Source organism: Sus scrofa, chromosome 8 (genome assembly GCF_054392235.1).
Source record: "Sus scrofa isolate SSC_HxYL_T2T_F1_AM1 chromosome 8, Sscrofa_HxYL_maternal_Yorkshire_Landrace_v2.0, whole genome shotgun sequence".
Classification (NCBI taxonomy): domain Eukaryota; kingdom Metazoa; phylum Chordata; class Mammalia; order Artiodactyla; family Suidae; genus Sus; species Sus scrofa.
This window is the reverse complement of record NC_139390.1, coordinates 78,133,397-78,158,984: the sequence shown is the minus strand read 5'-3', so window position 1 is coordinate 78,158,984 and position 25,588 is coordinate 78,133,397. Positions and strand designations below refer to the sequence as shown.

General features: G+C 37.8%; 2 protein-coding genes across 3 annotated transcripts in view; one reads left to right on the top strand and one right to left on the bottom strand.

Annotated features, from left to right (window-relative positions):
* The window catches only part of ART3 (ADP-ribosyltransferase 3 (inactive)), a 121,315-nt gene that overhangs the window by 56,851 nt on the left and 38,876 nt on the right, over positions 1–25,588 (bottom strand). The gene's annotated exons all lie outside the window — the stretch shown is intronic.
* On the top strand, positions 12,808–24,671 carry CXCL11 (C-X-C motif chemokine ligand 11). 2 transcript variants are annotated; one of them, XM_005666774.4, is made up of 5 exons: positions 12,808–12,945; positions 22,709–22,825; positions 23,411–23,537; positions 23,641–23,713; positions 23,945–24,671. In XM_005666774.4, exons 2-5 carry the CDS (start codon positions 22,765–22,767, stop codon positions 23,984–23,986), a joined length of 303 nt encoding a protein of 100 aa, XP_005666831.1. In that variant the 5' UTR covers positions 12,808–12,945; positions 22,709–22,764; the 3' UTR covers positions 23,987–24,671.

The following is a 25,588-nucleotide window of genomic DNA, read 5'->3' as shown; positions in this document are numbered from 1 at the left end:
AGCTAAATATACAAAGCAAACATTAACAGACATAAATGGAGAAATTTACAATAATACAATGACAGTAGGGGGCTTTAATAGCCCACATAACATCAATGGAGGTCACCTAGACAGAAACTCAGTAAGGCAATAGTGGTCTTAAATGACACAATAGAGTGGTTAGACTTAAGAGGTATCTATGGGGTATTCCATCCAAAACCAACAGACTATACATTCTTTTCAAGGGCATAGGGAATGCTGTCCAGGACAGATCATAGTAAGCCACAAAATAAGTCTCAAAAATTTAAGATGACAGAAGTCGTTATTAGTCTGATAACAATGGTACAACTAGATATCGATTACAGGAAGAAAAATGGGAAACGCACATACACACAGAGACTAAACAACAAGCTACTAAAACATCAGTGTGTCAATAAAGAAATCAAAGAAGAAACCATAAAATATTACCTTGAGACAAATGAAAATGGAAACACAACTCTGCAAAATCTATGGCAGGCAGAAAAAGGAACGCCAAGAGGGAAGCTTATAGCAATACAGGCTTACCTCAAACACACACACACACACACACAAACAAGAAAAATCTCAAATAAAAAAACCTAGCCTACCATCTAAATGGATTTGAAAGGGAAGAATAAAACCCAAATTCAACTGAAGGAAGGAAAAAATAATGATCAGAGAAACCAAGAGCTAGTTTTTGGCAAAGATAAAACTTTGCCAGGCTTATCAAGAAGAAAAGAGAGAGGGCCCAAATAAAATAAGAAATGAAATAGGAAAAATTGCACCTGATACCCAGAAATACAAAAAAAACAAAAAACAAAAAACAAAAACAAAAAAAAACCACGTAAGATAACATTATGAACAGTTAAAGGCCAACAAATTGCCAACCTAGGTAAAAACTGACAAGTTTCTAGAAACAAACAACTTGCTAAGACTAAATAAAGAAAAAAGAGGAGTTCCCGTTGTGGCTCAGTGGTTGACGAATCCGACTAGGAACCATGAGGTTGCGGGTTCGGTCCCTGCCCTTGCTCAGTGGGTTAACGATCCGGCGTCGCCGTGAGCTGTGGTGTAGGTTGCAGATGCGGCTCGGATCCCACGTTGCTGTGGCTGTGGCGTAGGCCGGTGGCTACAGCTCCAATTAGACCCCTAGCCTGGGAACCTCCATATGCCGAGGGTGCGGCCCTAAAAGGACAAAAAGACAAAAAAAGTGGGGGGATTCATCTACAAAGCTACCATTACACCCTGATACTAAAATGAGACAGACATTACAAAAAAAGAGAAAATTACAGGCCAATATCTCTGATGAACATAGATGCAAGAATCCTCAACAAAATACCAGCAGACAAGATTTGACAATATATATAAAGGATCATACCCCATTTTATTTTATTTTTTTTTTTAGGGCCACACCCTCAGCATACATAAGTTCCTAGGCTAGGGGTCCAATCAGAACTATAGCTGCAAGCCTACACCAGAGCCACAGCAATGCAAGATCCAAGCCGCATCTCTGACCTATATCACAGCTCACGGCAACACTGGATACTTAACCCACTGAGCAAGGCCAGGGATTGAACCAGCGTCCTCATGGATACTAGTCAGGTTCATTACTGCAGAGCCACAACAGGAACTGCATACACCATTTTCAAGTGGGATTTATTCCAGGGATGCCAAGGTGGTTCAATATTTTCAAATCAATATGATAAACCACATTAACCAAAGGAAGGATAAAGATCACATGATCATCTCAACACAGAGAAGAGAATTTGACAAAACTGAACACCCATTCATGATAAAAACTCTCATCAAAGTTGGTGTAGAGGGAACATAACATAATAAAACCCATTTATGACAAACCCACAGCTAACATCATACTCAACAATGAAAAGCTGAAAGCCCTTCCTCTAAAATCAGGAACAAGACAAGGCATCCACTTTTGCCACTTCTATTTAGCACAGTATTGGAAATCCCAGCCACAGAAATCGAACAAATTGGCAAAGAAAACCATCAACAAAAGAAAATACAACCTACCAAGTGAGAGGAAATATTTACAAATGATATGACTGATAAGGCATTAATATCCAAAATATAAAGATAGCTCATACAACTCAGTATCAAAAAACCAATCAACCCAATTAAAGAATGGGCAGGAGGCCTGAATAGATATTTCTCCAAAAAAGACATACAGATGGCCAACAGATACATCTGTTGTATCTGATATTCAACAGTGCTAATTATCAGAGAAATGTAAATCAAAACCACATGAGATATCACCTCACACCTGTCAGAATGGCTATCATCAAAAAGTCTACAAATAACAAATGTTGATGAGGATGTGAAGAGAAGAGAACCCTTGTACACTGTTGGTGGGAATGTAAGTTGGTGCAGCCACTGTGGACACCAATAAGGGAGGACCTCAAAAAACTAAAAATAGAACTACCATTCAATCTGAGAAAACCAAAAACACTAATTCAAAAATAAATAAAAAAATAAATGCACCCCAATGTTCACAGCATCATTAATACCTAAGCTATGAAAGCAACCTAGGTGTCCATCAAAGATGAATGGGTAAAGAAGATATGGTATACATATACAATGGACTACTTTTCAGTCATAAAAAGAATGAAATTCTACCACTCAAAACAATGTGAATGGACCTGGACATTACTATTCTTAGTGAAATAAACCAGATAAAGACAAGTATTCTGTTCTCACTTATATGCGGAATCTAAAAAAGAAAATAAACTCTGTGTGTGTGTGTGTGTGTGTGTGTGTGTGTGTGTGTGTGTGTGTGTACAGCTAATACAAAGAGAAACAGATTCACAGATACAGAGAACTAGTGATTACCAGTGGGGAAAGAAAAGAGGGGAGGGGCAAGATAGAGGTAAGTAGGAGATCAAGAGATACAAACTACTACCTATAAAACAGATAAGCAACAAGGAAATATTGTACAGCAAAGGAAACTATAACCATTATTTTGTAATAACTTTAAGTGGAGTATAATCTATTAAAAAACTGAATCACTGGAGTTCCCGTCGTGGCGCAGTAGTTGACGAATCTCACTAGGAACCATGATGTTGAGGGTTCGATCCCTGTCCTTGCTCAGTGGGTTAAGGATTTGGCATTGCTGTGATCTGTGGTGTGGGTCGCAGATGCGGCTCAGATCCTGCGTTGCTGTGGCTCTGGCGTAGGCTGGAGGCTGCAGCTCTGATTAGACCCCTAGCCTGGGAACCTCTATATGCTGCGGGAGCAGCTCAAGTAAAGGCAAAAAGACAAAAAAAAAAAAAAAAAAAAAAAAATTTGAATCACTATGTTCTTTACCTGAAACTAATACTGTAAATCAACTATACTTCAATAAAAACTACAAAACCCAAAAATATTGTTTATAACTTTGCAAACATGTAAATATTCTTTAGGATAAAGCTAAGAAACATCTAGGATTATAGTTCCATCTCTGCTGTTCTGTTCTAATGTCATGATCACTATCACAAAGTAAAGCATTCTAGTTTTAAGATCAAGTGAAAAATTCTTTCTAGTGGAATATACTCCACTAATCAGTTAAAATCATGCCCCATTTTGGTCTGTTTCATATTTCGATCACTACAATTTTTTTTTTTAATTTTCCTTGAGTTTCCAAGTGGCTTTAACATTGTTTCTAAGAGAAGTAATGTCTCCATCATATCCCTAACATATATATTTTGTCTTTTTAGGGCCACACCCACAGCATATGGAGGTTCCCAGGCTAGGGGCCGAATCAGAGCTATAGCTGCTGGCCTACACCACAGCCACAGCAGCATAGGATCTGAGCTGCATCTGTGACCTACACCACAACTCATGGCAATGCCAGATCCTTAACCCACTGAGCAAGGCCAGGGAATCCCACCTGCGTCCTCGTGGATGCCAGTCAGATTCATTAACCACTGAGCCAGGACGGAAACTCCCCTAATATATTTCTTTTTCCAATTTTATTGCCTGAAATCAATTTTTTGATTCTTTTTTAAAGGATTTTTATTTTATTTGATGTATAATGTTCTGTCAACTTCTGTATAGCAACGTGACCCAGTCACTCACACACAGACATATACACACACACACACTTTCTTTTTCTCACATTATCCTCCATGTTCCATCACAAGTGACTAGATATAGTTCCCTGTGCTATATACAGCAGGATCTCATTGCTTATCCACTCCAAATGCAACAGTTTGCCTTTACTAACCCCAAACTCCCAGTCCATTCCTTCTTGAAGCTCAGTTTTAATCTGGACCAACTGCTTTCTAAGCCAACAACTGCCACACTAGAAAAAAATTTTTAACATATCCCTGGGTACATTTTCCATTTCTTATATTATACAGCTTCTTTCTTCAGATTTATCTTTATAAGTTTTGTGGCATACTTTCTGAAATAATTTTCTAAGAAAGGATGCATAGAAACACAAGTTTTTAGTGCTTTCTAAAATGTGAAATGATTAACAGTTTGGCTGATACATAATTCTAGGTTTAAAATAATTTTCCCTAACAAAGTGTAGAATAAATTTATTTCTAAAAGATCTGTACAAATTTAGTTTTTAAAAAAAGATTTGAGGGAGAACAATTTTAGGTTCAAAGCAAAACTGGGAAGAAGATACAGATATTTCTCATATCACTCCTGCCCACACATGCAGACATTGTCAAAATCCCCCAACAGAGTGATACATTTATTACAAACGATGACCTTACACTGACACATCACAACTGTCCTAAGTTCATAGTTTACCTTAGGGCTCATTCCTGGTGTTGCACACTCTATGTGTTTGGACAAATGACATGTATCCATCATTATAAAATCACACAGAGAGGTCTCACTGCCCAAAGAACCCTCTATGTTCTACCTATTTATCACCCTCCCTTGCCCCAACCCACTGATCTTTTTACTGTCTCCATAGTTTTGCCTTTTCCAGAATGTAATGGAGTTGGAATCACATAGTATATAACCTTTTCTAATTGGCTTCTTTCACTTGGTAATATGTATTTGAGCTTCCCCCATGTCTTCTTAAAGCTTTATAATTCATTTATTTTTAGTGGTGAATATTTCACCGTCTGGATGTGCCCCTGTATCCATTCACTTACTGAAGGATATCTTGGCTGCTTCTAAGTTCTGGCAGTTATGATTAAAGCTGCTATGAATATCCATGTACAGGTTTTTGTGTACGCCTGAACCTGAGTTTTCAACTCCTTTAGGTAAATACCAAGAATTGTGACTGATAGACTATATAGTAATAGTATATTTAGTTTTGTAAAAACCCCAAACTGTCTTTGAAATTGGCTATATAACTATGTATTCCCACCAGCAATTAATCAGAGTTTCTGGTGCTCCACATTTTTGCAACAGCACTTGTTGCCAACAGTGTTTTGGATTTGGCCATTCTAATAAGGTGTATAATGTATAAGGTATTTCACAGTTGTGCCCATTTGCATTGCCCTGATGATATATGATGTGCAGCATCTTTTCATATGCATTGTTTACCATCTGTATATCTTCTTCACTGAGGTGTTGAAGTCTTTGGCCCATTTTTAATTAGGTTTTTGTTTTCTTGTTGAGTTTTAAGAGTTCTTTGTATATTCTAAATAACGATCCTTTATCAGATATGTCTTTGCAAAGATTTTCTCCCAGTTTGTGGCTTGTCTTCTTATTCTCCCAACATTATCCTTCATAGATCAGAAGTTTTAAATTTTAACAAAGTCCAACTTATCAATTACTTCTTTAATGGACTGTGCCTTCAGTGTTGTATCTAAGAAATTACCACCATACCCATGGATATCTAGGTTTTTTATTGTGTTATTTCTAACTTTATAGTTCTGCATTTTATATTTAGGCCTGTGATACATTTGAGTTAATTTGCGAAGGGTGATATGGTGATTACATTTATTCTTTCGTATAACCATGTCTAGTTGTTCCAGCAACATTTTTTTAAAAGAAAAAAAAAGAAGAGATTGTCTTTGCTAAATTCAATTTTCAAAACTGAAATTATTCTCTGATTGTCATTGTTTTCAAGTGTATGTTTTATAATACTTTTAGTTTTCCGATTTGTTGTGTTCCCTGAATCCTGTCAAATAGTTAATGATAGACACATAACTACTTAAATATTCTCAAAGGAATACATGTAGCACAATAAGAGAAACCATGTTTTAAGTCACTTCTCTAATGTATGCAAGAGAATGCAGTATTTTTTGTTTTTTTCTCTTTTTTCTGAATCTTGGCTTCCTAACTAAATTATAAGCTTCTTTTGTACCCCTCATTTTTCTCTCACTACTCCCAAATTAAAACAACATAAGGTACAGAGAATGCATTCAAGATCTATTTAAGAAGAATGTGGTCAATGATGCTTTTTAACTTTGAATTGTATCTAGAATCTAGTATATATTTGTTAATAATTTCAACAAGTTTTTATAATGACTCATTCATTAATAAATTTAATCTAAATGTTTACCTGTTACAAGCCAAGCACTATTCTAGGTGTTGGGATATATCAATGAACAAAACAAAGGTCTCTGGCTTCATGAAGCTTCTGTCTAGCAAGCAGCAGAGGAAAGGGAGGGAGGCAACTGACAATGAAGATAATAAATGAGCAATTATATAGTGAAAAGAGATGAAATAGAGTGGGGTATAGCAGATTAGAAGTATGGGGTGTGGGGAGTTATGGGCACGTTTTAGTATTGAATAGAATGCTTGGTAGGCCTCACTGAGAGGGTGAGATTTGAGAAAAAACTTGAAGGAGGTAAGGGAATTAACCAAAAGGTTTTCTATAGGAAAGTATTCTTTACATAGAGAGTAGTGAGAAGTGTCCTGTCCATCTATGCCTACTGAGCAATTGAGCTGTGATTTGGTAACTAAAGAACTCAATTTTGTAGTGTGTCTCAATTTATTTAATTTAAATTTAAAAGCTGATACTTGAACACAACTTTCAAACACAGATTTGAATACAGCTGAAATAAGATTTCAAACACACAGAAAACAGTAAACATCTTATTTAGATATATTAGGTTAGATATGATACATTAATAAAATTAATTTCCCTTGCTGCTTTTAATCTTTTTAATGTTGCTGCTAGAAATTTTTAAGTTACATATGTGGCCTGCTTTATATTGCTTTTGGACAATACTTCTGGACAACACTGAGCTATAACAAGGAGCTATGTCTGCTATGTCTGAGGAAAAGCAGGACGGCTAAGGTTAACTGTGGCTGGCTAAGGCTGAGTGAATGAAAAATAAGGTAGAAGATGAGGAGAGGTAGAGTGGCCATGTATAGGTCCTCAAATACCTTTTAAACCTTTCTATGATAACAATGACAATGACTGAAATTGCAAGTTTGAAGGTAGACTTGACACCTGAAACAACTACCTCTTTTGTCAGTAATTTCTAGAAAACCATTTGTTTTTACAACTGTACCCCTATCATGCTGATGCACACTAACGTGCCACAAGACACAATGTGGGAGTTCCCGTCGTGGCGCAGTGGTTAACAAATCCGACTAGGAACCATGAGGTTGCGGGTTCTATCCCTGCCCTTGCTCAGTGGGTTAACGATCCGGCGTCGCCGTGAGCTGTGGTGTAGGTCGCAGACGCGGCTCGGATCCTGCGTTGCTGTGGCTCTGGTGTAGGCCAATGGCTACAGCTCCAACTGGACCCCTAGCCTGGGAACCTCCATATGCCACGGGAGCGGCCCAAGAAATAGCAAAAAAGACAAAAAAGACAAAAAAAAAAAAAAAAAAAAAAAAGACGCAATGTGGTAAGAGAAAGGTTAAGCCTCATTAAAACCTTGACTATACAGCCTTTAGAGAGCAGGCAGACAATTCCCATCATGCCAAGCCCACAGAGGCTCCAGCAGGTCAAGTCAGATCTACTCCATCATTCCTCCCTTTCTTCATTCTCTATACCCCTCTATTTCACTACCTCATTCCATCCAAGGCTGCTTCTTCTCAAGTAGTAAGAAAACAGGCTTTTGTATTTCTTTTTTGTAATTTTGTAAATTACCATGGCTAATTTAATTATCATCATTATCATCTATGCAACAGCCATATGCATTTTACTGACTTTTTTGTTTGTTTGTTTTTGTCTTTATGCCTTTTCTAGGGCCGCTTCCACGGCATATGGAGGTTCCCAGGCTAGAGGTCTAGTCAGAGCTGTAGCCACCGGCCTACACCACAGCCACAGCAACATGGGATCCAAACCGCATCTGCAACCTACACCACAGCTGACAGCAATGCCGGATCCTTAACCCACTGAGCAAGGCCAGGGATGGAACCCACAACCTCATGGTTCCTAGTCGGATTTGTTAACCACTGAGCCACGATGGGAACTCCTTTACTGACTTTTTAATTAAAAAAGTTTTAAGAGCAGCTCAAACAACAGCTTTATGTTCACATGTATTTTTCTCCACACTTTACAAAACTGATTAACAGAGAACTGAAAAGAAAAAAAGCTTTTAAAATCAGAGGGAAAATAAGCTGTCTTCATTCATTTGTCAGCTGTAAGATGTCCAAAACTGTATGGAACCTTGTGGACAGAGGACACAAAATAAGAGTAAACAGGATTTGATTTACTGATTGGAAAACCCTGTGGAAGTTATGGATTCCCAAATAAGATGGTGGGGAAAAAAAAGAATTTTTACTTTCAGCCCTGTAAATTTTTTTAAAATGCACAGAACACTATTTAAAAGGTGAGCATTTTATGTAACATAAATAACAGAGAAAGATCCTGTCCCTGGGCATAGCTAATGTTGTAGTCAAGAGTTTAGTTGTTAACTTTTTTCTCAAAGCTGGAAACCCCCAGGAAGCAACTACTGTTGGAACATCATTCAAACTTAAAAGAAAACTGAAGATAACCTGATGTGTTTTAATTTAAGCTTACTCCCTTCTGGAACAGGAAATCTTGGCCTTTAAAAAGGGAAGCAAAACTAAAAGGGGTGGTCCCTTATGGAGATGAGAGGGGTTAATGGTTACAGGAATAGGCCTGGTAGCTTTCTTACATGTTCTCATCATCCACAACAGCTTTCTCTTCTAAAGGAATTTTTCAGGGAGTTCCTGCCTATTCCTAACCCAAATATCAAATTCAAATGCTTTTACATAAAACTGACAAAAGGTTACTACTAAACTAACTCAGAAAAACTGCTAATATTGTCCTTAGACTATCCAAGGAAAGATACTCTAAAAATTTATGTGAAATTCCACTTTTGAGGCACACAATCCTTATGCTTTGGTATTCTTTTCATGCACTCATTAAACCAACATTTACTAAGCCCAAAGTATCACACCATAACAGGTGCCTAAGAAACAAAAATTTTTTAAAAATACAGTACCTTGCCCTCAAAGAACTTATAGGAAGAGGACACGATATAAACAAAAATTATAATATGTGTGGTAAGTGCTATGTCAGAAATATACATGAGGTACTATGGGGTCTACAAAGGAGTGCCGCTACTTTACTCTGGGGTGTGGAAGGTACTGAAAGTTACAATTCAGTTGAAGACTAGAGAGGAAATAGGACCTAGTTAGGAAAAGAAAGAAGGTAGAATCTCAGGAAGATTTAAAAGTATGCAAAAGGTAGTGATGGTGTAAAAGCACAGCACAGCACATATATTCAAGAAAATGCCAAGATACGCAGAATAGCTGGATAGCATGATATGTGCTAAAAGGAGTAGAGAATTCAAGCCTGGGGAGGGAAACAGGAGCCAAGATGACAAAAAAAGCTTCATGTGTAATGTTCAGAAGCTGAGACTTTTCTGAAATAGTATTGCAAAGCCATGATGTAGGAGAAAATATGACCTGATTTCAGAAAGGTCCTGTTTCTTAAAAGAACAAGATTATGTATAGGCACACCACAGATGCAGCAACATCTGTGGGATCTGAGCTGAGTCTGCAACCTACACCACAGCTCACTGCAACTCAGGATCCTTAACCCACTGAGCGAGGCCAGGGACCAAACCTACATCCTCATGGATACTAGCCGGGTTTGTTACCACTGAGCCAGAACAGAGCTCCTGAAAAGAAGTTCTAAGAGGACATTTAATAAAGGAACCTTATCTAGATTGGAGGAGCCAGGGAAGACCACTCTCAAAGTCACTACTGAGCTCAAAGCATAAGGACGAGTAATATGTGCAACAGGGAAGAGGATGGGAAATATTCTGGGCACAAGGAAGAGTAAGACAAAGTCCCTGTAGGGTGTGTGGGAGGACTATGGTATATCTGAAGAACTGAAAGAAGATTAGTGTAGCTGGTACTGAGATAACAAAGGGCAGAATGGTGGGATGAAGCTGGGGAGGCAGGCAGGACCATGACGATGAATTTGGTCTTAATTTCTTAAAAGCTGTTAGAATATTGCAAAAGTATCACAGAGACACGAGAGTAGAGATGCCTTTAAAAAAAAATCTCTCTGGCCCCACTGTAAAGGATAGATTAGAGGGAAAACAGAACAGATGCAGGTTGATCAATGAAGACACTATTGCAGGGAGTTCCCTGATGGCACAGGAGTTAAGGATACAGCAATGTCACTGCTGTGGCTCAGGTCAAGGCTATGGCACAGGTTTGATCCCTGGCCTTGGAACTTCTGCATGCTTCAGGCAGAGCCAAAAACAAATAAATAAAAAGAAACGTAAAAAGAAAAACAGGAGTTTCCATATGGCGCAGAGGAAACGAATCCGACTAGTATCTCTGAGGATGTGGGTTCGATCCCTGGCGTCCCTCAGCAGGCTGGGGATCCAGCATTGCTGTGAGCAGCGGTGTAGGTTGCAGATATGGCTCGGATCTGGTGCTGCTGTGGCTGTGGCGTAGGCTGGCAGCTATAGCTCTGATTTGATCCTTAGCCTGGGAACCTCCATGTGCGGCCCCAAAAGAGCAAAAAAAAAAAAAAAAAAAAAAAAAAAAAAAAAAGCATATATATATATATATATAATTAAAATAAATTAATAAAGAAAAAGAAAAGGAGACTACTTCAGACCCTCCCATTTATGCCTTGTACAACTATTAGAGGCTGGTGGGTGATGGTGGCATATACCCAGATTGGGTACACCACAGAGGGAAAGATTTTATGAGTTTGGTTTTGGACATGTTGAGTTTGGGATTAAAAGGCACTCAAATGGGGATATTGAGTAGACAGTTTATATACAGGTCTAGAACTCAGAGAAGAAGTCTAGATTAGAAATATAATTTGGGGAGTTCCCGTCGTGGCGCAGTGGTTAACGAATCCGACTAGGAACCATGAGGTTGCAGGTTCGCTCCCTGCCCTTGCTCAGTGGGTTAAAGGATCCGGCGTTGCCGTGAGCTGTGGTGTAGGTTGCAGACGCGGCTTGGATCCCGCGTTACTGTGGCTCTGGCGTAGGCCAGTGGCTACAGCTCCGATTCGACCCCTAGCCTGGGAACCTCCATATGCCGCGGGAGCGGCCCAAAGAAATAGCAAAAAAAAAAAAAGAAATATAATTTGGGGACCACTGATGTGTGTGTGTGTGTACAAAATTACTGAAGCATGATCACTGACTACACTGCCTAAGATATGTATAGTGATATGGAAGATAGATAGAAAGTGATAAAAGAGTACAGTACCTAGGTCTGAATCTTCAGGGAGGGGAAGATGAGCCTGCAAAGAAGGAATGGCAAGAGAGGCAGGAGGAAAGCCATGAGTACAATATTACAGAAACCAAAGGAAAGAGAATTTCAAGAAGGAAGGATTCAAAAGTATGAAATGCTACTGAAAAACACCAATTCACAGATTATCAGAGTTTAAAGAGACCCTAGAAATCATCCATACCCCATTCTTTCTCAGATTACAGAATTAGGATTCAGGTAACACTCTGATTAGCAGAATCTAAATTAAACCCATAAATCCTAATGCATTGGCCAATACTCTTTTCATATTCACTTGTCTCACACTGGTCAGAGTGGCCATCATTAATGAGTCAACAAATAATAAATACTGGAGAGGGTGTGGAGAAAAGGGAACCCTCCTCTTCCACTATTAGTAGGAATGTAAATTGGTACAATCACTGTGGAAAACAGTATGGAGATTCCTCAGAAAACTAAATTTAGAACACAAATGATGCTATCTACAAAACAGAAACAGATCACAGACAGGGAGAACAGATCTGTAGCTGCCAGTAGGGGGAGGAAGTGGGATGGATGGGGAGTTTGGGGTTGGTAGATGAAAACTATTACATTTGGAATGGATAAGCAATGGGGTCCTACTTACAGAACAGGGAACTATGTCCAATCTCCTGGAGTAGAAGACGATGGAAGATGGTATGAGAAAAAGAATATATATAATATATATGATTGGGTCACTATGCTATACAGCAGAAACTGACACAACATTGTAAATCAACTGTACTCTAAAAAATGAGAGAAGGAAAAAAAAAGTAACGGTGGAGACAAATGAGGATGTGAATAAATCTTGATATAAAAATGAGAGAAGAGGGAAGGGAAGACACTAAGAAAATTAAAAACTTTGGCCTTTGGAGTTCCTGTCGTGACACAGAGGAAATGAATCTGACTAGGAACCATGAGGTTTCAGGTTCAACCCCTGGCCTCGCTCAGTGGGTTAAGGATCTGGCGTTGCCATGAGCTGTGGTGTAGGTCGCAGACGTGGCTCAGATCTGACGTTGCTGTGGCTCTGGTGTAGGCCGGCAGTTACAGCTCTGATTAGACCCCTAGCCTGGGAACCTCCATATGCCACGGATGTAGCCTTAAAAAGACAAAAACCAAAAAAACAAACAAACAAAAACTTTGGCCTTTGGACTTTCCAAAGCAAATACTTACCATGAGATTCCTCCCCTGCACCATGAAGCCAAAGGTAACACAAAAGAAGTCACTGCTGCTGCTGCTGTTTACCAAGTTTAATTCAAAATAGAAAAAAATATCCTAACTATGGAAAGAAAGACGAACAGTACTTGCTTGTTCTGTGTGTGTGTGTGCGTGTATAAACAGGTAGGAAATTCCTACTGTTTTTATCACCTTTTAAATAACTCGTTCCTCTTCTTTCTGTCCAAGATGAAAGATAGAAATGAATTTCTTTAAACATATGCATCAGCAGTGATTGATTCCTAGAATTATGAAGCTTAATGTAATGAGTCAGTAACTTAATATATTTTATCAACTTTCTATTTCACTCAAAGATAAAATCTTTTTTTTCAGGGAAATATATACCTTGTGGAACCACCTACCTCTAGAAGTTATACAGGAAACCCAGGTTTAATCTACATTATCTGATAATCAGACTCAAGTAATTCATTCAGACTCCCAATGGTCCTATCTACAGTACTACACATAACATAATCTTTAAATTAAGCCATTGTTACAATGGCCACCAAGTTGGGTTTTTTAAAATATAAATAAATAATCTCAATACTAAGATAAAAAAGGCATTTATACTAATTAAGGCATTCAGGAGAGCGACAGCAGAATTTCTTAGCTGAATTCTAAATATCTGGTTCTACTTAATCTTATTATGCAGAATGCAACATGTAGTTATGAGCATTTAGCACGTTATTCATAAAATCTTCTGGTCCAACCGTCTCAGAAGGGATTCCCTAAGTTTCCAACACAGCTGTTATGAACAACAGTCAGTAGCCAAAAGAAGCTTCTGAGAGAACACTGCCACAGCACAGCTTTGAATATTATGGATAAAAACCAAAATAGGCTGCTATCAATGTTCAAGAGTCAATTCTTCTATGAAGGTTTAAAACAAACAATGAAAAAAACCCTCTAGTAACAGACTGCTTCAGGGGCAGATAGACCTGTTTTTTGTATGTCTGAATTATTTTTAAACTTTGTGTGTGTGTGCGTCTGTGTATACGATGCACAATGAAAGCCAGTATGATGTAATGGATTGCTGGATCTAAAATGCCTCAGTTCAAATCTCAACTCAGCCACTTTCCAGCTAAACGATCACTTAACAACCATATGACATTAGACATGTTTCTTACTTCTCTGTATCCAGTTTTCTCATCTGTCAAACAACCATAATAATAGTTCCTCCCAGTGGGTTGAGAAGAATCAAAGAGTTAACAGACAAGAGTCTGGCACACAGTAGAGACTATGTATTAGATGTCACTATTTTTAACTTTTTCCTTAGAATTAAACTTAGAGAAAACTGTAAAAACACTACAGGTATCCTTATCTCCAGCTGCCTCCGCTAATCTTAACATCTTATATTACTAGAGCACAATTACTAAGAACAAGAAATGAACATTGGTACAACATAATTAACTAAACAATTTCATTTAAATTTCACCAATTTTTCCACTAACATTCTTTTTCTAGGATCTGTCCAGGAGCCAAACTGCATTTAGGTATTTCTTTCTCTTTTTTTAACAGCCGCCCCTGTGACAATATGGAAGTTCCCGGGCTAGGGATCAAATCTGAGCTGCAGCTGCCAGCCTACACCACATTTTGTGGCAATGGTGGATTCTTAACCCACTGAGCAAGGCCAGGGATCAAATCAGCAACCTTATGGAGACTACATAGGGTTCTTAACCCACTGAGCCACAATGGGAACTCCGCATTCAGTTATTCCTAATTGGTCTCCAATCTTTGATGACGTTTCCTTGCAAGAAACTTAACCAAATGATCAAAGTAAATACCACTAGTCATAAAATATATCAACAATATAAGCTCTTTGGTATGATACACTAGAAAGGACATATCAGCATTTGATTGTTTTCTTCCCAAAAATGCTTAACTTCATCCCAATTACAAGCAAACATAAGATAAGCCAAAACTGAAGAACATCTATAAAATAACTGATCAGTACTTCTTTGTCAATGCAAATTTAGAAGTTTCCAGAAGAGAAGAGACCTGGGATGAGGAGAGGTAGCAACTGGTACCCTGAAATGAATTAAGGATGTAGGCTAGTGAAAGCAGTGGAATGCAGGGATGGGAATAACGGAGCAGCACTGTGATGGTTAGCTAAATTAGTTTCCTTGACTCCTTCCCTATCCTTCCCTGTTTTCTCTGGAAGGATCTGAGGCCTTCATCTGGTATAAAGTCCCAGGGACAGGGACTGTTGTTTGCCTACTGCATGGACATCAACTACTGCCTCACACCAGAGTTTCTGTCTATCCCAGCTAATTAAGAACACAGGCTTGGGAGTTCCTGTGGTGCAGCAGAAACGAATCTGGCTAGGAACCATGAGGTTGCGGATTTGATCTCTGGCCTCACTCAGGGGGTTAAGGATCCGACGTTGCCATGAGCTGTGGTGTAGGTCACAGATGCCGCTGAGATCTGGTGTTGCTGTGGGTCTGATGTAGGCCAGCAGCTACAGCTCTGATTAGACCCCTAGCCTGGGTACCTCCATATGCCATGGGTGCAGCCCTAAAAGGATAAAAGAAAAAGAACACAGGCTTCTTCCCTTTTTCTCTCTCCATGGAATAAGAATCAGTTGCTCTAAGGTTTTTTAATGGTTACTGCTACTCATCATGACAGGGAAATATTAACAAAGGGCAAATTTTGATGTCTCATAATATAATCATTCTCCTGGTATTCAATGAAATACAAATTAAATGGGACTCTGGGAGTTCCCATTGTGGCTCAGCAGGTTAAGAACCTGACATAGTGTCTGTAAGGATGCAGGTTCGATTCCTGGCCTTGCTCAGTGGGTTAAGGATCCAGTGTTGTCGTGAGCTGTTGGGGAGACTGCAGATGCAGCTCAGGTCTGGTGTTGCTGTGGCTACGGCGTAGGCCATCGGCTACAGTTCCAATTCGACCCCTAGCCTGAGAACTTCCACATGCCACAGGTGCAGCTATAGTGAAAAAAAGAAAAACTGCAATGTGTGGGGTAGCAAACATCACAGGTGAAGTCATCCTTATGAAATGTGAGCTCCTGTACATCTCGTTCTCAAATACCAGACTGCATTAGCAGGATACAGCTTTTGAAAATGTCTTCTATCACAAAGTCACAAAGAGAGATTAAATATAGGCTCAAACATCCTTATTCAAAATTCACTGTATTAAAATAATGTAAGAAGTAAAATATCTGTAACAACAACAAAAAAAAGGCCTTCCAGTTCTTTTTTTTTACATTCCTAACTGTACCTTCCATTTAAAACATTACATTTAAAGTTCCGATTGGCAGGCCATGTGTACTGAAATGCTCCTTATAAATCATCATTTTATTTATCCTATTTTTTCTTTAATCAACTTTATTTATGTAACAAACATTCATATTACTCCCTGCTATGCAGCATGGTAGTGGATGACACAAAGGTGATTTTAAAAAGTGGCCCTTGGAGTTCCCATCATGGCGCAGTGGGTAATGAATCCGACTACGAACATGAGGTTGCAGGTTCGATCCCTGGCCTTGCTCAGTGGGTTAAGGATCCGGCGTTGCCATGAGCTGTGGTGTAGGTCACAGGCACGGCTCGGATCCCGTGTTGCTGTGATCCTGGAGTAGGCTGGCAGCTACAGCTCTGATTAGACCCCTAGCCTGGGAACCTCCATATGCCGTGGGAGCGGCCCTAGGAAAAAAAAAAAAAGACAAAAATAAATAAATAAATAAAAATAAAATAAAAAATAAAAAGTGGCCCTTCCTGTCAATCTAGGGAGGGAAAAATCCACATATCCTGCTAACTCAACACAGTGTGTTAAGTGGTAAGAATCAAGAAATGATGGAGTATAAGAGGTAAGTAGTTTTCTGCTGCTGACTAAAAAAAACATGCACAATGTGAAGTTGAAACTTACGTTTTATTATCAACTCCATACCTTACATATATAGCTCCTCTAACATTCACAGACAGGGCTCATCTCTCCAGGCAAGACCCTTTCATGCATTACTTTTTCCAACTAGCCCTGAAATACTACCTGCCAGATCTGTTTTTCCCTCTCCTTCAGCTTTTCTAGGTAGCAGAAAAGAGTAAGGGAAGCCACTGCACAATTTTCCTTCCTCTTAGTGAATCAAGCTTCTATCAACTAGTTTTTTGTAAAGTTGTTCGTTGTTCATAATCTCTCACGTGTTTTTATCCTGTAATAATAAGCATGTTGTTTTCCTGCTTGGAAAATTAACATGAACACCCATACTGATCTGGGCAGTTACAGACTGCAGTCATTTTCCAGGTGGCCAATTTAAGGCCATGCAGAGAGCAGCCTTTGATGTGAGAAAAATGATTTCTCTGAATATAAGGTGATGTTGAAGCTGCTTTATACAACCCACTGCTCGTGGATCAAATACATGCAAATAGCAAGCAGCAAACATTCTCGTGAGGAGTACAGTGGACATAGAAAACAGGATTAATCTATTCAGTGAGATGAAACTTGAGTGTTTTGGTGTCTTCTAAACATGTGAGGCCTTAATTTTTTACCTAAAATTCTAAAGGGAAGTAATTCATTTTCAAACCCATGTTCTTTTTTCTTTCTGAGTTATTGTGAAAACAAATCAAGCAGCTTCTCTTTGACACATTAATTATACTCTAAAAAAATAAACTTGGTAAAAAGTAATATTCCATGGCAAGTAAGTCTGATTCTACATAAAACAAACAGCATTTATACATGTGCTTTGCTAGGTTAAAAAAAGCAAATAATGGGACTTCCCACTGTGGCACAGTGGGTTAAGAATCTGCAGCAGTTAGTGTCACCGCAGAGGCATGGGTTCAATTCCGAGACCAGTGAAGTGGGTTAAAGAATCCAGCGTGCAGCACAGGTCTCAGCTGCAACTTGGATTCAATCCCTGGCCCAGGAATTTCCATATGCTACTGGTACGCCAAAAAAAAAAAAAGGTAAATAATGATTGTTATTTTATAACTCTTCTTCCAAAAACGCAAAACATTGTTTTCACGTCAGAAGAGGAAGGGTACACTGAAATCTTAATCAACTTATCTCCAAGAAAATCCAAGAGTCATAGTTCAATAAATCACCTGTAGTTTAGCTGTCCCAGGAAACTCTCTCCTTTGCAATAAATTTAATTAGGACAATAGAAGGTCACACAACTCCAGGAGCTAGATACAGATAGACTGTGTCTGGCCAGCACAAAAAAGAATAGTTAAAAAGCAAAGTAAACTGAATTGTCAGTAACATTCAAACCTTCAATTACTGGAAGCTAAAAGTTTATTTCTTCTTTTTGTGTTCATCCTTCAGCATACAGATAACTGTCTCTCCTTTAACATTAGAAATTTGGCAGAGTTCAGTTATCTTGCCTACAAGGTGTATTAGGGTCTGATTCCACTCCTCCTGACATTCTGAAAAGGAGAGGAAAGGTAGAGGACTAGCAGTGGGGTCAGTATAGTGACAGTGACCACTGAAAACTGGCCCTTCTTTTGTGCGTGCATTTGAGACGGCAGTGTTTGGGGTAGCACATATCACAAAAGAAGTCATCTTTGTGAAATGTGAGTTCTTGTATATTTCATTCTCAAATACCAGACTGCGTTAGCAAGGTACAGCTTTTGAAAATATCTTATGTCAAAGTCCCAGAAAGAGATTATTAAGTAGAAGCTCGGAAACACCCTTATTCAAAATTCACTGTCTTTGTGGAATTCTTTCAAAAAGCAGTAAAATATGCACTATTCATTAATGCCTTAGTGATTTTTTTATTGTTTATTGTTTTTCCCAAAATGTTTTGGGAAAAATACAGCTTTGCTCAGTACCTAACAGCTGCCTTGAATATAGCCTGCAGGGTCTGTCAGATTTCTGGGAAGAATATTTTAAATAATGTTGTAAGAAAAATCACAGAAGTATTATTCCATTAAGGGTTTCTGAAAAAATCTACTGGCAGCTCCCTAAATGCCTTAATCCCTTTATAAAAGAGCATCAAGTTCTGTACTACTGTACTTTTAAGAGCTAAGAACTCTACTTCAATCTGTTCAGTCTGTTCATATTACTGCAGGTGCCTCTCACATGTGTGGCAACCTCTGCCCTAGGAGTGAGTCATCTGCTCTCTATATAAATTCACAATAACAGGATTCTGTTACCTTATACTGATTTATAATAAATGGCAACTGTTCCATTTCTAACCCACTTTTCACCAGTTTAACTGGCAAAATAATTTCAATTCTTTTTATTTTTTTTGCAAGCAATATATTATTCAAAGATTTAGTGAATGGTGGGTTGGGAATTACCTTTAAAGTCTTGCACCAATCTCTTCCTACTTGAAAACATTTTAAAACTCTACATTAACTGCATAACTTCGTACATAACTAAAACTTCACATGAATCACAGATTAGAGAACTGTTAAGCTGGAAAGGTTTTTTTGGTGACTATAAAAACTACATTCATTTACTAGGATTCTCCTTTAAATTCAAGGAGAAACTTGTTTGAGTAGGTGAACTTAGAATAGTCCAATTCCAGAAAAAAACCAAAGAAAAAAAAAAAAGGTCAAACACTACTAAAAAGAGAATGCAGTTTAAACTTTGTCCTGCTTAATCAAAGAGAAAGAGCAATGAGATATAATGACTCAGTGAAGGAAGGAAAGAATAAGAAGAACTTAAGGAGATTTAGAAAAGTTTCTAAAGCAAATTAAGAAAAAGCACAGTATCTCTCCAATCTCCGTCTTTATTTAAAATTTAGTATTAGGGCAGTGTAATATACTAAATGAATAACTAGATCTGCACTAATGTGGTAGTCACTAACCACATGTGGCTAGTGAGCATGTGAAATGTGACTAGTACAATTTGAAGATGTAATGGTATACAGCAGGTCCTTGTACAGCACAGGGAAATTTATTCCATATTGTGTAATAACCTATACGGCAAAATAATTTGAAAAGTAATTATATATATAATATACATATATATGTATATTATATATATATGGATAACTACTTTGCTGTATGCCTGAAAGTAACACAACTTTGCTACATTCGAAAAAAATTTGGGGGGGAGGTCTTTTTAGGGCCACACCCGCAGCACATGGAGGTCCGAAGCTAGGGGTGGAATTGGAGCTGTAGCCACCAGCCTACACCACAGCCACAGCAATGCCAGATCCGAGTTGGCATTGCCGGATCCTTATCCACTGATCAAGGCCAGGGATTGAACATGTGTCCTCATGGATACTAACTAGTGAGATTCATTTTTGCTGAGCCACAACAGGTACTCCAATTCCAATAATAATTATATTCCACACAATTATATTTCAATAAAAATTTTTAAAAGATGTACTGAAAAAATATCTCATTTAATGTTTTTATATTGATTATACTTTGAAGTAATTTTTCATGTTTTACAATAAAATATAATTAATTTCACCTGTTTCTTAAATGCAGCTACTAGAATATTTAAAATTAAGTACATGGGAGTTCCCACTGTGGCACAGTGGGTTAAGAATTTGACTGTAGCTGGCTTGGGTTGCTGCAGAGGTACAAGTTCAATCCCCAGGCCAGCACAGTGGGTTAGCTGTTAGCATTGCCACAGCTAAGGCATAGGTTGCAGTATTTGCTCAGATTCAATTCCTGGACTGAGAACTTCCATATACTGCAGGTGCCACCATAATAAATAAATAAATTAATTAATTAATTAAAATAAATAAAATGAAGTATGTGGTTCCCACTGCATTTCTTCTGGATGAAGCTAGGTAACACAATAAATGCTATACAGCCAGGAGAAGAAATCACCATGTATTGAAGCCTCTATGAAGATAATCGAAACTTAAAGGAAGGAAAGGAAAGCAGAAGAAAGTGCATTCCATGCTAGAGGAACCCTATTATATAAACAGAAATAAGAGAGCTCTCTCAAGCTCACTAGATGAGGGGATGTTCTGACAGAAATCTATCCTCCTCATGTGATATCAGAAAGTACTTAGGTCAGAAGTCGTAGTCCTAAAGACACACATCTACAGAACCAGCAGAAATCAGGCAGACAACCTTCTACAGTAAGTCAGAATGCTGCAAAACTTGAGAGGTATTAAGAAGGAACTTGGTTTTGTCCACTGCTCTATCTTCAATACTCAATAGCACCAGGCATGTGATAGACACCTGAGGTAAATATTTGTTGAATGAACAAATGAGCAATGAACTACCCATAGTACCAGGTGGTGCTTTCCAGTAAACTTTAAGTCAGGGACTCTGGGAGGAAGAGGCAGTAAAGAGAGAGAGTGTTAAGGACAGAGAAAGCATCCACATTAGCACGTGCCAGAGCTACTTAGGCTTACTTTTTGTGTGGTTAAAAAAAAAAAAACACGAGTGAAAGGTTAATGGACAAGACCAGTTTCCTCTCTCAACTCTGCATAATTTTGGATCTACATACTACCTGAGTAGTTGAAGTGAATAAAAAATAATGGAAAAGGACTCAGAGATCCAAGAACATGTTCCTTTTACTTTACCCATTTTCCTGAGAGAAAATTTGTCTTGAATCATTTATGTTAAATGAATGAGGAAAAAGAAATAATATTCCAGCTACTTCAAGATACATTAAAGACTAAGAGGTTTAAAGACTTGAGTGGCTGGTAAAATAATTTGAATGTAGGATATGTCTGAATAAATGTATGATTTTGGAATATTAAAATGGAGTAATTCCCCAAAAAGAAGTTGAGTAATGTAAAATAATCATCTGAAAATAGAAAACTAGCTATAACCACAGATTACACCAACAAAACTAGGCAACAGGAAAGAATGTTTGAAAGAAAGTTAAAGTGCTGTTTCTCATCTTACAAAGGGAGGAACCAGAAGATTCTATTCAGGTTGATGTAAATAATCAGAAAGAGTCAGGTAAAAAATAATTTTTAAGACTGCTAGCAAAATACAAAACAATGTATTTTGTTCAAGTCATGTAAGAAAATGTTAAAGAAAATATACCTAAAGTTAGAAAGAAACCAAGGGTGGGGGGAAAATGTAATTGCAATGTATACATGTAAGGATAATCCGAACCCCTTGCTGTACAGTGGGAAAACAAAAAAAATTTAAAAAAAAAAAAAAGAAACCAAGGAAAACATAAAGACAGAAAAGAAACAAGGAAGCTTTTTTTTTTTTTTTTTTTTGGATCTTTTTGCCCTTTCTAGGGCCGCTCCCGCGGCATATGGAGATTCCCAGGCTAGGGGTCTAATCAGAGCCATAGCCACCGGCCTATGCCAGAGTCACAGCAATGCGGGATCCAAGCCGAGTCTGCAACCTACACCACAGCTCAGGGCAACGCTGGATCCTTAACCCACTAAGCAAGGCCACGGATAGAACCCGCAACCTCATGGTTCCTAGTCAGATTCGTTAACCACTGTGCCACAAGGGGAACTCCAACAAGGATGCATTTTTAAAAGTTTACAGACTACCAATTACACAGTAAATAAACTCACCTATTAAAGTCCCTTTGATATGATTTAAGTGTCTGCAAGTGATATATTTAAAATAAATAGATTTAGAAAGCTTAAGAGGAAAAAGATAGCAATAAAAAGAAAACAGCAGTTACATCAAAGTAGAATCTAAGGAATAAAAACATCACTTGAGAGAAATGTGATGGCAATCAGAATACCACTGCCCAGAGTAGCCCAATAATTAAACACATTTCTAGGAAATGGTATCTTAACGCTGGTTCCCAACTGGGTATACCCTATTCCATATTTATACAGTTCTTTACCGTCTACAAAGTACTTTCACATTCCTTTACTTTCAACTCTGTAACAGAAGGAAGGGAGAGTAGTATTCGGACTAGAGCAAAAGAGAAACTCTTGGAAGAAAGGAACATGACTCAGGTAGGGAAATCCCTGCTGCCATAACATGACTGTTGGTGTGTAAAATGCCTTATATATAAATGCCAATTAAGAATTTTCTTCCACATTCAGCATTTCTACTCCCTCCAAGAAGAGTATCAAAGCTGAAGCAGAAGCAGCAGACAAACATGGGTGTGAAGGGCATGGCTATAGTCTTGGCTGTCATATTTTGTGCTACAACTATTCAAGGTAAGTGGTATTTTTTTACTTCTCAACCTGTGAATTTCTTTCCTAATACTTCAAATGTCTTTTCTTCCACTTTTATCTTCAAAGATACAGTGAATTTTTATTTATTTTCACACATTAGAAGTTACTATAGCTTTGACAAAGAATATTGGAGATATTTAAGACACTAGAGATAACTGATAAAACTAAGCATGATAAATTTAATGGAATTTCTTATTTGACTACAAAATCTGGTGAGAGTCTTTAGCAAAAGTTTTAAATATCTGCCAGGAAGATTTTATATGAGATAATGTTATTAGCTTCCTAGAAACATTCTTGGGCATAAAAGTAAGAGGCAAATAAACTTGATCTCCAATAAACTTCTTTCATGCTTCCCTTTATTCTTTAATGGTTTGCTTACAAATTTAAAGAGAAAATCATCAACTTCTTTCTTAAGCTCCTTCCCCAGTATCAGCATTGAGTGCTATTTAACAAGTTACTGTCTTTGCCCTTAATGAAAACATGGACCAAATTCTTCATCAAGATTATAAACCATGGCCATCTTTTGCCATCAGATCCATTAGTAACTGATGCTATGATCTGTTCTAGGCTTCCCCATGTTCAAAGCGGGAAGGTGTCTTTGCATTGGCCCTGGAGTAAAAGCAGTGAAAGTGGCAGATATTGAGAAAGTCTCCATAATTCACCCAAGTAACAACTGTGACAAAACAGAAGTGATGTAAGTAATGGACTTGTGGAAGATGACAATGGTAGTGGCTTTTTTTGTTTTGATGTTTTTTCCATCGAAAACTTAATGCCTATTATGGATCTTCCCTAAACAGTGTCACCCTGAAAGCACATAAAGGACGAAGATGCCTAAATCCCAAATCAAAGCAAGCAAATGTTATAATGAAGGTAGGTTACCAGATTACTTCAATTTTATAATCTGTTTCATCCCAGACAAATCTGAAAAAAATAAAGCAGAAAACTGAAGAATGACGCTGCTCTAACTCTGTATAAAATATTTTGATAAGGGGGTCTTTGGTTATAATTACCTTCCCTTTTCTACATTTTTGCATGTCAACTCTTAAGTCACTGGGAGCAAGAACAGCCCGAGCTTGTAAAACTCTCTTCTTTTCATTTCAGAAAGTTGAAAGAATGAATTTCCTAAAATATCAAAATGTATGAAGCCCTGGAAAAGAAGATTTGAAAACCTAAAACAAGTCTAACTGTGAATACTGAAATAAGAACGCTATAATAACACCTGAATTTCTTCTGCCTGCTACAATGTACATTCATGCATTTTTAGGTTAGGAAACTTTCTAGAACGTTTCATGCTTATGATGACTCTGCTGTGACTATGAAAACATTTCTGTTTCTAAAAGTTACCTGTCTAGACTTGACCAATATTTCATATTACAATATAATATGACTACTGGAGTCAGGACCATGACTCATAAGTCAAAAGCATCCATGTGTGTAATAAACATTCCCTAGATAATATTTTAAGCAAGAACACATTTCTTCTCCCAAAATTATATTTACATATGGAAAAAGTTCTTACATAGCATCTTGTTTTACAAAAAGGCTGTAATTCATGAAATGTACTATGAAGACAAATATGAGCTATGGGTGACTGGTAAGAGTGCAAGTATTTCATAACTGAATTAGTAGCTTTGGTCTCAATTTTATTTTTTTAATTTGTTTTTTCATTGGGATGTTTTGAAGCAATTAGGACATATGTATTTACCATGCAGTTTGGTTTTATCTATTCTTATAAATTACAGTAACATTTGGAACACGTTTTAAACATGAAATGTTTTTGTGTACCAAAGAAAATGTTGAAAAATAAATACATATGCATATATGGCAATCACCTTTACTTCCTACAATTCTTTTCCTTAGAAAATACATATCTATTCTACTTTTTTAGTCATTCCTCTACTATAAAATTTAGGGTTATCCAAGTTTCACTTTGAAAAGAACCAAAATCATTCTTCTCTAATAAACTATCACAACCCTTCTTAAAACAGAAATAACTGTGTTTTCCACAAATATGAAATGCCTTAAACAATTTTACCTTGTATTTCAAAAGGCATACAGCTAAGAGTCATCACACAGATTTGTTTTGAAAGGTATTTTAATGACTAGTTATGAAGGACAGTTATCTCTTTTTTTAAAGGGTCTTCCTAGGTTCAAATCCCCTCCTTACTCAGGGCAAGTTCCTTATTATACGAGTTTTGGTGGGAGGCCAAAAGGTAGAAACCAAAGGAAGGAGTTCCTTCCTGGCAGTCAGAACAAGTTTGAAGCCAGACGGCTCCTACCCGAGACTTTAAACTCCAGCTAGAACCATAAAGACGCTATCAGTAAGAAACATTTTAAGTTGTCAGTAATAACAGTTAAGTCTTATAGTAGTGGCTTCCTAACATGTTCCTGTAGCATGACTTTGGCTAGTCCCTCCTGCCACCTAGCACCCTTAGCTTTTTGTACTTCTTCCAAGTCTGATTCTTCAGTCTTCCTATGGCTTCTTAAACTACCAATTAAATTCCTTTCCTGCTAAAGCTAGCCAGAGTTGGTTTCTCTGCATGTATCCAAAAACCTTAGCTGCTACAACACTCTTGTTACAGACATTCATACATTTGAAAAAAGACCATGATGGGAGATAATATAAGAAATGGAGGAGTTCCTGTCGTGGTGCAGTGGTTAATGAATCCGACTAGGAACCATGAGGTTGCTGGTTCAATCCCTGGCCTTGCTCAGTGGGTTAAGGATTCGGTGTTGCCATGAGCT

Bases quoted from the DNA above. Each gene is read 5' to 3' on its own strand.
- CXCL11 (XM_005666774.4), top strand. From the start codon at position 22,765: ATGGGTGTGAAGGGCATGGCTATAGTCTTGGCTGTCATATTTTGTGCT. The intron at 22,826-23,410 runs GTAAGTGGTATT...GATCTGTTCTAG, and splicing joins TTGTGCTACAACTATTCAAG to GCTTCCCCATGTTCAAAGCG. The intron at 23,538-23,640 runs GTAAGTAATGGA...TTCCCTAAACAG, and splicing joins TGTGACAAAACAGAAGTGAT to TGTCACCCTGAAAGCACATA.